Source organism: Lonchura striata, chromosome Z, assembly GCF_050655825.1.
Source record: "Lonchura striata isolate lonStrDom1 chromosome Z, ASM5065582v1, whole genome shotgun sequence".
Taxonomy (NCBI): Eukaryota; Metazoa; Chordata; class Aves; order Passeriformes; family Estrildidae; genus Lonchura; species Lonchura striata.
This window is the reverse complement of record NC_140740.1, coordinates 34,389,616-34,402,061: the sequence shown is the minus strand read 5'-3', so window position 1 is coordinate 34,402,061 and position 12,446 is coordinate 34,389,616. Positions and strand designations below refer to the sequence as shown.

Sequence of the window (12,446 nt, the reverse complement as noted above, 5' to 3'; positions counted from 1 at the left end):
TTGAACGGCTTTGCTCTATTTTGGCTTCACATAGAGTATCTAATTGCACTTTAAATTCTTATTCCCTGTTTATTTCTAGCTGTAGTCAACTCAGCTTATTTAGTTGACTGCCTCCATTTGTATGCTACCCATTTGTCTGGTCTAATTTAACAGTTGAGTTATAGGTAAAGCTAAGGTGACTTTTCTTTTAATCCTGTTACTTTGGCAGTTGTGTAATATCTAACTTGTCATTGCAGCCGATCAGATGATGATTCTGGGTCAGCATCAGCTTCTGGATCTGGTTCAAGCTCTGGAAGCAGTAGTGACGGAACCAGCAGCCAGTCAGGCAGCAGTGACTCTGACTGTGGTTCAGAGTCAGGCACTCAATCAGAATCAGAGTCTGATGCATCTAGAGAGAAGAAACAAATTCAGTCTAAACCACCAAAAGTTGACGGATCTGAGGTAAATATACATAAATGAATCCTTTGTCAAGGAAATGGCAAAGGAAATACTGAAAAAGTGGCAAGGAAATACTAAAAAAAAAATCTAAAATTATTTTAAAGAGCAGTGCTAATTTTAAAAAAATGATGTAATGAAGTGTTCTTAATTAGATTCTAACTTGATTGGGTTAGTGAAAGCACGTACTTTGGTGCATTAAACATTGGGCAAGTTTCTCATATAAGTACTTAAATTAGTGCTTTTAAACTTCTCACATTTGTAAGTATTTAAGTATTTTCAGTTAAAAGGCTACATAATTTCATCGTACAGAAGCATGTGCTAATTTCCTGGAATTTCTGGAAGAGAAAGATAACACACAATGTTGTTCCTGAATTCTATTTCTACATTTTTTCTCAAATGCTTGGTTTCATTGTATCTATAAATAATTGTATAAAAATTTCAAGCTTACATACAGTTAGCTTTCTTTATCAATAAGTCTGCTAAAAGCAGGAAAAAAGTGGTATTGAGAAATCTCTTTAACCCAGGGCACTAGAATTACATGCACTCTCCCATGTTTATGGAGTGGTATACTCTCATTTATATAGGTAGTTATAGATGAGTCACACCAAGAACTAAAAACTGTGTTAAGGATTCCCGGTTAAACTTTCTCCCATGTGTTTTAAGTATTACTGCATTAAAGAAAAGCGTAATAGTTGAGCAGTCTGAAAGAATTTATCTGTGTGAATTTAAAAGTGTACTTTATAAAGTTTTGCTTTAACAATTACCTACACAACTATGGTTAAATATGTTTCAGTAATTATTCTGGTGATTAGCATATAACATTCTGTTTTGTAGAAATCTTACGACTTTAAAAAGGTGTCTGATATTGTGAGTTAATGTTAGTGTTTTGTAGTAAAATTTTCTGTAGTGAAATTTTTTAATTGATAAAATTAAGATGCTACTTAGGACAAGTATGTGGTAAACTGGAGATTTTCAGTATGTTTCACTGACTCTTGCATCTCTATTCCTGTTTAGTTTTGGAAGTCTAGTCCAAGTATACTTGCTGTGCAAAGATCAGCAGTGCTCAAGAAGCAGCAACAACAAAAGGCAGCCTCATCAGACAGTGTTTCAGAAGAGGTGATTAATGTAATTTTAAAATGTACACATTCCTGTCTCATTGTCTTACACATTGCAGTAAAATTACATAGAGCGAATTCATATTCTCTGACTGCATAGAAGCCTGGGGTTAGTCTCTAAAATTAACATTCAAGTAACTGACATTTTTTTGTAGAAAAGTAAAGGTACCTCTGGTTACTTGTTTCCAAGTGAGTTGTCCCAGAATTATAGCCCTCTTGATTCTGTGCTTTTTTTAGGTAGCTATTGTTTGTTGTCTAGACAAAATTTTCAAGCCACACTACATTGCATGTCTGGCTTCTTGAGTTTATTGTAAAGACAAATAAAAATGCTAACTTATTTTTTCAATGTGTTTTTGGAAAAGATGTCTGCTGTAGTTTTCAGAAATTCAATATGAAGTAGAAAACTAATTTTTACAAGTCTTGTAATAGTTACTGCGAAAGAATTCCTGTATTTTAAGAATGAGGTCTGTATTCCAGGTTTCAAAACTAAATCATAGGCTAAAGAAACGTTGACTTTTTGCAGTAGGAATATCTTTTAAGAACATTAATCGGAAAACAGTCTTTTTTTCCCTGTATTACAAAGACTTCGTAATGTAGTCACACTCATTTTGTTGAATTTTTGTTTTTATCTGATTTAGCAGCTCATCTTTTAAACAGAAAACTCAATCACGTATCATTAAAATGTTAATTTACGCCTGTTAAGCACTCTCTTCCAGAAAGATACTTTTCAGGATAAAAGTTATTCTAAACTAAGTTTAAGACAATGAGACTGGCCTTAAGAAAATCTAGGTTTAAGAGGATTCTTGTTTTTTCTTCTATTGTAAAGAAAGAAGGGATACGCTAGTCTCGAAACTTTCTTAAACTCGTGGTTTAATGTGAACAAATATGAAAGGTAAAAAAGCTCTTGAGGGTAGGAGATGTCATTAGGATTTTTACAGAGACATCATCTTAAGTAATGTGGAGCAGCTTACACCATGACTGTTTTTATGTGGGCACAATATTGATTTTTTAAGATGGGGGTTTTATGTGGTGTTCTCCGGAGCGGTATTGGCACAGAGTATTCATGGAAAAATACAAAAACAGCAGTGTTCTAATAACTAAACTGCAAGGCATGAAGGGGGTAAAATATGAATAATACACCTCAAATTTGAAAGTGGAAACTGATGTATCTTTTCAAAATCTACTTGTTAGAAGATTTTTTTACATAATTGTTTTTGTAAAAATGAATTGGTTTTGGTTTATTTCCTTTCCCTGCAGGACTCTTCAAGTAGTGAAGATTCAGCAGATGACTCATCCAGTGAAACCAAGAAGAAGAAAACACATAAAGAGTAAGACACTTTCCTAAGTAATAGCACATGTTTTTTATCATAGAGACAGATGCTTGTAACTTTTGATTTCCTTGCTCTTGAAATCCTTAAGTTCTCTTTTTAATTTGTCTTGATCTTTCATTTCCAATTTTGTAATTTTAAAATAAACTATCAAATGAACATATCTATCACACTAATTTCTCAGCAAAAGAGTCTGCAATATTGTTTGAAAACATTCATCAGTGTTTTTATTTCTAAAATACTTCATTGCAGTTTACTTTTGAATAAAATTCCATAAAAAGCCATAAAAGTTCTTGTAGAGGTAGGAAACTACTTAAACAGGTTGTCTCAAAGCAAATTCAAGTTAGAATCCCTTGGTTAATGCCAGATGGCTTATCTTTTTGATTTTTGTGGGGTTGCTTTTGTTTCCTTTTTTCTTTTCCTTGGACGTGCTTAAAAGTTATTTTAGTATTGATATTAAATAACTATGAACTTGTTATTTAAGCTATTAAGATTGAATTTTCATGTATCAGTTTGAATCAAGACACTGTACATCATCTTTCCTGTCATGAAATAAAAAAATCTCAGTTAAGCAGAAAGCAGGGAATCCTGCTACTCAGTCACAAGTGTCTTACTCATAGTACCTTGCCTGGCTGCAAATCACTGATGTGAGAGTTTAGTGGAAGCTTTTGGGAGCCAGTGCCACGCACTAGTTGCTGCAGTTCAGGTTTTTCTGCATTTCTCAAATCTGCCTCTATAATTTTTCAATTCTTATGCCAAAGTTGTGGATTCTTCACATGGGCTACCGAGACCATAGGCATTAGACAATATGAGACTCTCCAAAATACAGTATGATAGGACTTTATGATTTGAACATGTCTAACTTCTGATGAATATGTATCTTATCAGGTAAACTTGTTAAGTGCTTTGTTTTCTTAATGTCACATTAACTCATTTCTTCATGCTGAAATTTATATAGATATCCAGATTTTTGTTGTTATTTTAGATTTTAAATCTACCTCTTAGTCCAAATCCCTTTGATGCCATTGTACATTTTTTAACTTACCTAGTATCACTGAGGACAAAATTTTGTCCCATCAATTGAAATAACTGTTAAAAGATTTTTATTTCTGTGAAGAGTCTTGAAATGTCAGTGTATTCCTCATGGATGAATAACTGTTCTAAAAAGTGCAACAGCATGAAATTACTGTTTTGTCTTTCATCATGTACAGTGAAGACTGGCAAATGTCAGGATCAGGATCAATGTCGGGAACAGGTTCAGATTCCGAATCAGAGGAAGACAGGGAGAAAAGCAGCTGTGAAGAGAATGAATCTGACTATGAGCCAAAAAACAAGGTCAAAAGCCGGAAACCTCCAATCAGGTAAGAAGTTGGGCGTTTGAATGCTCTACTCTAAACTATTTCTAAAAAGCAAATGAGTATGTACTACTACTATGCATGCAACTGTAAATGGTAGTACATACTGAGAAAAAAAAAAGTGTGTTTTTTTTTTTAATATTCATAATATGATAATATATTAATGCTTTCTAGTGAATACCTTTTCCTGCTTTCCTTTAAATGAAAGCATAGTAATTGACATTCATGAAATACATGTATTCAGAAAACAATGCAGATAATTTATTGTTGCACTTGTTGAAACATGATTGTTTTGTCATACATTATTGTCTTGAAGAATTAAGCCAAAAAGTGGGAAAAAGAGTGCAGGACCAAAAAAGAGGCAGCTTGATTCTTCAGAGGATGAGGAGGAAGAGGATGATGATTATGATAAGAGGGGATCTCGTCGCCAGGCAACAGTCAACATTAGTTACAAAGAAGCTGAAGAAACCAAGACAGATTCTGATGATTTGCTAGAAGTTTGTGGAGAAGATGTTCCACAACCTGAAGAAGATGAATTTGAAACTATAGAGAAATTTATGGATAGTCGAGTTGGCCGTAAAGGAGGTATTTTTGTTAAATGTTTTTAAAATCGTTGTTAAGATCATGGTGCAATTTCAACACATATTCTCATCTATAGGTTAAAAAGCAATAGTTTTTAACTTCCAAAGAAGTCATACTGTTTCACCTTTTATATTCATAAGAATGCTCCTATTCCAATCTAAGCATTGCAGAATACAGAAAAATTGCATACTTAAGTGGAAAATAAAAATCGGGTGGAATATAGCTCTGTATTGCATAATTGCACACCATATTGCTATGATGCTGTTTGTACAGTTCAGTGGTACTTGATCAGTACAAATTATGTACAGTGCAGAAAGCAGACTAAGTAGACTACATGGGAGAGCTGACTAGTAGTCTGAACATTGAAAGACAGTGTTGGCAAGGCTGAGCCACTGAAATAAAGATTTCAGTTAATGCACAACAAATACAGAACAATGTGTGGAATGGCTACAAAAAATGCATCTAAAATTGCAATGTTATCTATAATTCTGCTTTGTATTTGAGTCTGCAAGTTAACATCATAAACTCATAGAATAGTTTTAGTTGGAAGGGACCTTAAAGATCAGCTAATTCAAGCTCTTCTGCCATTGGCAGGTATACATTCTACTACACCTGTTTGGTCAAAGACCCATCCAGCCTGGCCCTGAACACTTACTCAGGCATGGTGAATCAACAACTTCTTTGGGTGTAGCTGGGCAACCAGTTATGGTGCCTCACCTCCTTCATAACAAAGAATTCTTCCTAATACCTAATCTAAGTCTCTTTCAGTTTAAAGCCATTATGTCTTGCCTACTACTATGTGCTCTTTTCTGAAGTCCCTGTCCAACCTTCCTATAGCCTCCTTTAGGTTCTAGAAGATACTGCAAGGTCTCCCCAGAACCTTCTCCTGGCATAGCAGCCCCAACTTTCATACCATAGATATTCCAGCCCTCTTTACCATCCATGTTGGTGCCCTCCTCTGGATGTACTCCAGCAAGCCCACACCCTTCTTACAGTGGGGACCCCAGAGCGTGGGGTCTTCCTTTTTTCTCTTTTTCAAAATGAGCTTTATATTTCTTCTTTTCCAGTTGGTGTGAACTTCCCTGGATCACCGTGACCTCAAAGATTATGGTAGTGGCTTAGCTATTTCCTCCCCTAGGTTTTTCATGTCTTCAGGCTAATCAGACAGAACATCAGATGTCTTTTTTTTATGCTCAGGGATAAAAATAGTGTAACAGAAAATGACAAGCAGTGTTAGTGTGGAGCATTTCCTAGTGACTGCTTTAAAAACCAGAAATACAAATAAATTTTCAAGAGGGAAGATAAGATATTTTAGGGTAGGTGTAGAAATTTTAGTTGCTCTTCTATTCTCTTGATTACTTGTGCATGTCTAAATACATCTGCATTATGATCTTTCAAATAACAGTAATGACCTGAGTGCAGTGGACATTAGTCAGGTGTATGCTCATCTAAAATTACCTCCAATTACTTTACTACATTTCTAACTGGTTAATTTATGACAATGCACATTTACTAAAGGCATATGATGTGGTTTCTTTCTCAGCCACAGGTGCTGCAACCACAATATATGCAGTTGAGGCAGATGGTGACCCAAATGCTGAGTTTGAAAAATCAAAGGAGCCGGCAGAAGTACAGTATCTTATTAAATGGAAAGGTTGGTCACACATTCATAACACTTGGGAAACTGAAGAAACACTGAAGCAACAAAATGTTAAAGGAATGAAGAAACTGGACAATTATAAGAAAAAGGATCAGGAAACAAAACGATGGTGAATCTTTTTTTTAATGATACTTATTTTGAAACACTGTGGGTATTCTATTGTGTTTCTGAGATTTGTTACCTGGTTTTGAGGACATAACTTTGAGTGTCTGTGCAATGGGAAGACAAAAACTTTGAAAGCCAAAGTCCCTTTAACATGTTCCAGTAACAAAGTTCTCTGAATCTGGTGTGGGTGTGTGTCTTTATGGTATAAATGGAATTTTAACAACATGAATAATATTTAAAAATTAATAATAAGTTGTAGCTTTTGGTAATTTTTCCATTGTGCTTTGATTGGAGTTTTTCAAGAATTGTGTCAAGGATCAATGTTTTCTTGGTGCATTAGCCATTTCAGGTTACTTTGAAGAATTTGGTTTTCTTTGCTGAAATCTGAGGTTGAAGCTTGACAATAAAAATCATGAAGAAATATATGCATTTTAAAATCACCTCTTTGGTGTCCAGTTTTATTAGTATGTTTAATATAATCAATGAGCCACCCTGACTACTATTCCATGAAAATAGCCTGTAAAGTGTACTGCTTATGCAGAGACATAGCTACTACATCTACCAGTTGTACTAGTCAAGCAACTAATGGAGAATGCTAATTTTCAGCGATAAGTATTTTCAGTCATTAATGGTGAGGCACTTAGGCCACATGCAGCCATTTTATAGTAGGGATTTTTAAGTTGTTCCTTCAAAAAAATTTCCCAGGCACGATTCATGGGATGGTTACATTCAGAGCTATGGAGTTGGTGAATTTTGTTCATTTTGGAAGTATATGGTGTAATAAGTGTTGTGAATTAATTCCTGCTCCAGGCTGAAAAATGCTTCTCCAGAAGATGTGGAATATTACAACTGCCAGCAGGAGCTTACAGATGATCTACATAAACAATACCAGATAGTGGAAAGAATAATTGGTATGTTACAAACTTGTGGACATCAGTGTCAGGGATTCTGTGTGTTCTCAATGCTCTTGTATTTGTAGTTAAGAAATATAAACTATTGATATCACAAAATTTTAATCCAAAGCAAAACTTCAGGTAAAGAGAAGAGCTGTCAGGCTATCTGTATGGGTCTAGCTTCTGTTGTATTATTACCTAAAATGAATGTTTTCCTAAATACAGAAGTAAAATGCTGATTAGATCTCTGGTGCATTTTTGTAGCTCATTCAAATCAGAAATCAGCTGCTGGTTATCCAGACTACTATTGTAAGTGGCAAGGTCTGCCTTATTCTGAATGTAGTTGGGAAGATGGAGCTCTCATTGCCAAAAAGTTTCAGGCACGCATTGATGAGTACTTCAGCAGAAATCAATCCAAGACCACTCCCTTTAAAGACTGCAAGGTGAGTAGGTAATTTGCAGTGGATTTGTAATCAGTTGTACTGAGTCTGACTAGGATAGGGTTAATTTTCTTCATAGTAACCTGTACAGTCTGTGGTTTGTATTTGTGACCTAAATGGTTTTGGTAGCACATATTGGCTGTTACTGAACAGTACTTGCTCAGTGCCTTCTCTGTGTCCTATTGTGTCATCCCCACCATGAGTAGGCTGGGAGGGAACACACCAGTAACAGCTGAACCCCAGCTGACCAAAAAGGTGCTTGGTGCCGTTTAATGACTTACTCAACAATAAATTGAGTGGGCTGAGTAGGGGCTGCCTGTTGCCTGGAGATTCGTTGGTCATCAGTCTGCTCATTAATTGATGTGTGACTCACATTCTGTCACTTGTGGGATTTTTTTTCTATATGCTCTTGTGTTTTGTTTGGGTGGGTGGTTTTCCTTCACCCAGTAGACTCCTTATTTTGACCCACAATTTTTTTCTGACTTTTACCTTTCCATTTCTCTCTCTTTTCCCTCTAGGGTGGGAAGTGAGTAAGAAGTTGAGTGGCAGCTTGGCTCCTGGCCAAGTTCAAGCTGCCACATCAGTTGCAGTAGTAAAGATGTGATTTTTTTTAAAAATCCACATATCAAATACATAATATGAATTTTTTGAAAAGTTTTTTCAGAATACCAATAATGACGTATAATAGAATGTATGGACAATACCACTACTGAGAGTAGCTGTTGTAGATGCCAGTCCTCTGCATTTTTACTAGCATTCAGAAGTAGATTTGTTTACTACTGTAGTTTATTTTAAAAGAAAACTTTGAGTGAGTTAATGTCACTCATGTTGTGACATTTAGATTGGTAATCAAACTAGTTTCAACTTGCTAATTACTTGGTGGTTTTATATAGCCTGGCTTACACTGATAGATAAAAACTAAAGTTGGTGATCTAGTAAATACCTCCTGTTATTTTTCATCATTTCAGTTACAGTTCAATCATTGACTCATGATCAATTTGCTTTTCACAGGTTCTGAAACAAAGGCCACGGTTTGTTGCACTAAAAAAACAACCATCTTACATTGGAGGACATGAAAGTTTAGAGTTAAGAGATTATCAGTTAAATGGGTTGAATTGGCTTGCTCACTCATGGTGCAAGTAAGGAGTCTCAATTTTATTTGTAAATTGCAAGCATTTGTAAAGTATTGAAATGTTTTTTTCTGTTGAGTGGTTTGGTTTTTTTTTAAAGTTGGAAACTTTAATACTGTAAGCTCAAAGTAGAGGTCTGAAGGAACTGGTTTTGCTTGAAGTAGTACCAAAATTATCACTTTATGGCCATTCTCAACAAAAAACAGCTAAGATGTGTCATTACTTTGCTTTTAGTTTCAATTGAATAAGTAATATTTTTAAAACAACCAACAGACCTAAAACAGTAAACTGAGAAAAGCTAAACAAACATTTATGGAATGTCAGTCTTACTCTTGAAATTTTTAAATTAGACTCAGGAGGACTACTTGCAACCTTTTTGTTAATTCAAGGGGTAGGAGGGATTGGAAATCTTTCTATGGAAAAACAATATAAATAAATATTTTCAAAACATATAGTAGTAAAATTTTGAAAACTGTTATGATTGGTTTTATGCTCAAAAGATAATGATTTCTTTTTATCCAAACCTTTTCCATCTCCACATATCCCCTAAACAGCTTTGCTTCCTTTTGTTTTTCCTTTTTTTTCTTTTAGAGGGAATAGCTGTATTCTTGCAGATGAAATGGGTCTGGGTAAAACAATACAAACAATTTCTTTTCTGAACTATCTGTTTCACGAGCATCAGTTGTATGGGCCTTTCTTGTTGGTTGTGCCACTTTCTACCTTGACATCTTGGCAAAGAGAAATTCAAACCTGGGCTCCTCAGATGAATGCTGTAGTTTACTTAGGAGACATAACTAGTAGAAATATGGTGAGTATTTCTCCTTGTCATTGGAAAATCTTGTGCATAAACAAGACATACTTCATATTTTTGTCATCTGCATATCTCAAATATTTTAGTTGGGACTGAGCAAATATTTGCTGAAACCCTATGTTTTTAAAATGTGAATTGAAAGCTTGGATTTTGATCTCATGTAAATGTGTGTGAGAGATTTCCTTTCTGCTTAATAGTGGACAGAATTAAAAATTTTGTCTTGTATTTGAAAACCAGCTATCTTCTGCTATGTAATTATTTAGGTGAATATAGTGAAAATAAGTATATAAGAAAGCCAGTCATGATCTTACTTTTTTTCCTGAAAGGTTGTTGGTTTGTTAATGTTATTAGTCTTATGTATTGAAGTAAAAAGTTCTTGTCTGTTATAAATGTGTACGTATCTATATATAGCATGCATATGCATGTATACATATTTATATATAAACATTATGTTAATATGTATATATATTTTTATATTATATATATATAAATGTTATATATGTGTGTTGTCCTTCTGTTCCATTATCATTTTGTTTTATGCTAGTAAATATCTACATTGTTCGATTGCAATATTGCAATATTTGAGTCTAGTCTGCAAGACCTTTTTTCTGCAGCTTATGGTTTACTTGTTTCTTTTTGTAGATAAGAACTCATGAATGGATGCATCCACAGACCAAACGATTGAAATTTAACATACTATTAACAACATATGAAATTTTGCTAAAGGACAAGGTAATTGCCCTTCTGTGGGGAGACAAAAATAATTTCCTCAGTGTAGAATAATTCTCTTTAGACTTGCATATATTTGATTTTATGGCCCATTAAATTAATGGAGAGTCTGATAGTTTTTGCTTTTGAAAGTATTACAATGTGTAGTTTGGGTTTTTGGTTTTTGTTCCTTGGGGGGAACTTTTCTTATTTTAAGCACTTCTGGATTTTTCATACATGTGGTAATGCTTTCAGCCTTTTCCCATTTTATGAGGTGGGTAACACTTAATTTTCTTCGGTTTGCTTGAGAGTTTCATTGCTGTAATGATCTCTTCTTAGCTTCATGCTCTTCTTCTTTATAGACCATCATCAAGCAACTGAAACAGAACCTAACAGAACCTTAATCCCAAACATGAATGAAAACTAGGAAATCCCATAGTTTTTTGTGGTATTCTGCATGCATGCATGCATGTGATAGCACACAGAGTAATACTTCTGACAGTAACACTTCTAATAACTTCTAATAACTCCTGACAGAGTAATACTTCTAACAGTATGTGGAAATTGATACAGATATTCAAGAAGCACTTGACATTGTTTACTTCATTTGTTTGTATGGGAAGATTCAATAATGATTTTTTTTTTCCTGCTGTGCAAAAGAATGTGGGTCAGACTTCTGGGCATTTTTTAAAATAATAAATTGAATTTATGTTTTCTTAGGATGACTACACAGCTTTGCATTGAACCTGGTAAATGTGTAAATGTAAAAGCCATAATTAGTATTAAAAACATATAGTTGTTATTTTATTAAAATAAACCAAGAAGTGATTTGGTTTATAGCTTCTTTCTATTATGTGGCAAATCATGTAATATGTTGATTTGAATAAAGTTTCCCTGCGTCTCCATTTCCTTTTCAAGTCATTCCTTGGTGGTCTGAATTGGGCATTTATAGGAGTTGACGAAGCTCATCGTTTAAAAAATGATGACTCTCTTCTGTACAAAACTTTAATAGACTTCAAGTCTAACCATCGTCTTCTTATTACTGGAACCCCTCTGCAAAACTCTCTCAAAGAGCTTTGGTCTTTACTCCACTTCATCATGCCAGAAAAGTAAGAAAGAATGTTTTGTTAAGTTTTTTATGACAAGTAGTGTAGTGATGTGAGAATCAGTAGAAGTAGAGAATTGTACTGAAAGATAGCTTGAATATCCTGCATAAAATAAATGTGTTTATCTTTTGATGCTGCTTTAAGTAAACATGCTGGTAGCAGATGTCACCTTTTCCCATTTTAGCAGTGCGCAAAAGTGATGGATTGATGTATGTGTCAGAACCTGGGAAAAAGACTTTGTATTAGCCTAAGAGAAAACAAACATACAGATTTGCTCTGGGGGAAGAAGAATGAAATTTTTCTTATGTTAGTAGTATTGATGAAAACAAATTTGTGTCAAGATGCCAAATATCCTGTAATTCAATCAGATACCTGGTTTTCCCATGTGTTTTGCATACAGTAAGCTTATTACATTGACCTGATTTTGTACTGACTTGTTTAAATCTAGACTAGCGGTAAACTAGAGATCATGTGTGAAGGTACATGTTCCTGTCAGACATCTTGTAATACCAAGCACCATATCTTGTTCAGTTTGAGCTATGGGTTATACAGAACATTACAAGCAAAGCCATTGAGGTTGGGTAGCCATTATTCATTTGCTTGATCATAAACTGCATTCTCCAAGTCTGTTAGTACAGACAAAAGCTACATTGAAAAAAAAGCTACACACTATACAAGCTGAAGACACATTTTAAGTATATTCTTGTTTTCTTGCACACCGTCTGGACATGGAACTAGCTTTTTATGCAGTCTTGATAAAATATAATAATGGACT

At 34.4% G+C, this 12,446-nt stretch overlaps 1 protein-coding gene across 5 annotated transcripts in view; it reads left to right on the top strand.

The window, feature by feature from the left end:
* CHD1 (chromodomain helicase DNA binding protein 1) overlaps positions 1-12,446 on the top strand; it is a 54,625-nt gene that overhangs the window by 19,710 nt on the left and 22,469 nt on the right. For all 5 annotated transcript variants that reach the window (XM_085567259.1, XM_085567258.1, XM_021546224.3 and 2 more), the window contains exons 3-14: positions 237-441; positions 1,453-1,554; positions 2,811-2,881; positions 4,093-4,242; positions 4,553-4,821; positions 6,362-6,587; positions 7,394-7,494; positions 7,741-7,919; positions 8,928-9,055; positions 9,638-9,854; positions 10,500-10,589; positions 11,484-11,674. In XM_085567259.1, the coding sequence (XP_085423385.1) occupies positions 237-441; positions 1,453-1,554; positions 2,811-2,881; positions 4,093-4,242; positions 4,553-4,821; positions 6,362-6,587; positions 7,394-7,494; positions 7,741-7,919; positions 8,928-9,055; positions 9,638-9,854; positions 10,500-10,589; positions 11,484-11,674 (1,929 nt within the window). The remainder of the gene's footprint in view (positions 1-236; positions 442-1,452; positions 1,555-2,810; positions 2,882-4,092; positions 4,243-4,552; positions 4,822-6,361; positions 6,588-7,393; positions 7,495-7,740; positions 7,920-8,927; positions 9,056-9,637; positions 9,855-10,499; positions 10,590-11,483; positions 11,675-12,446) is intronic.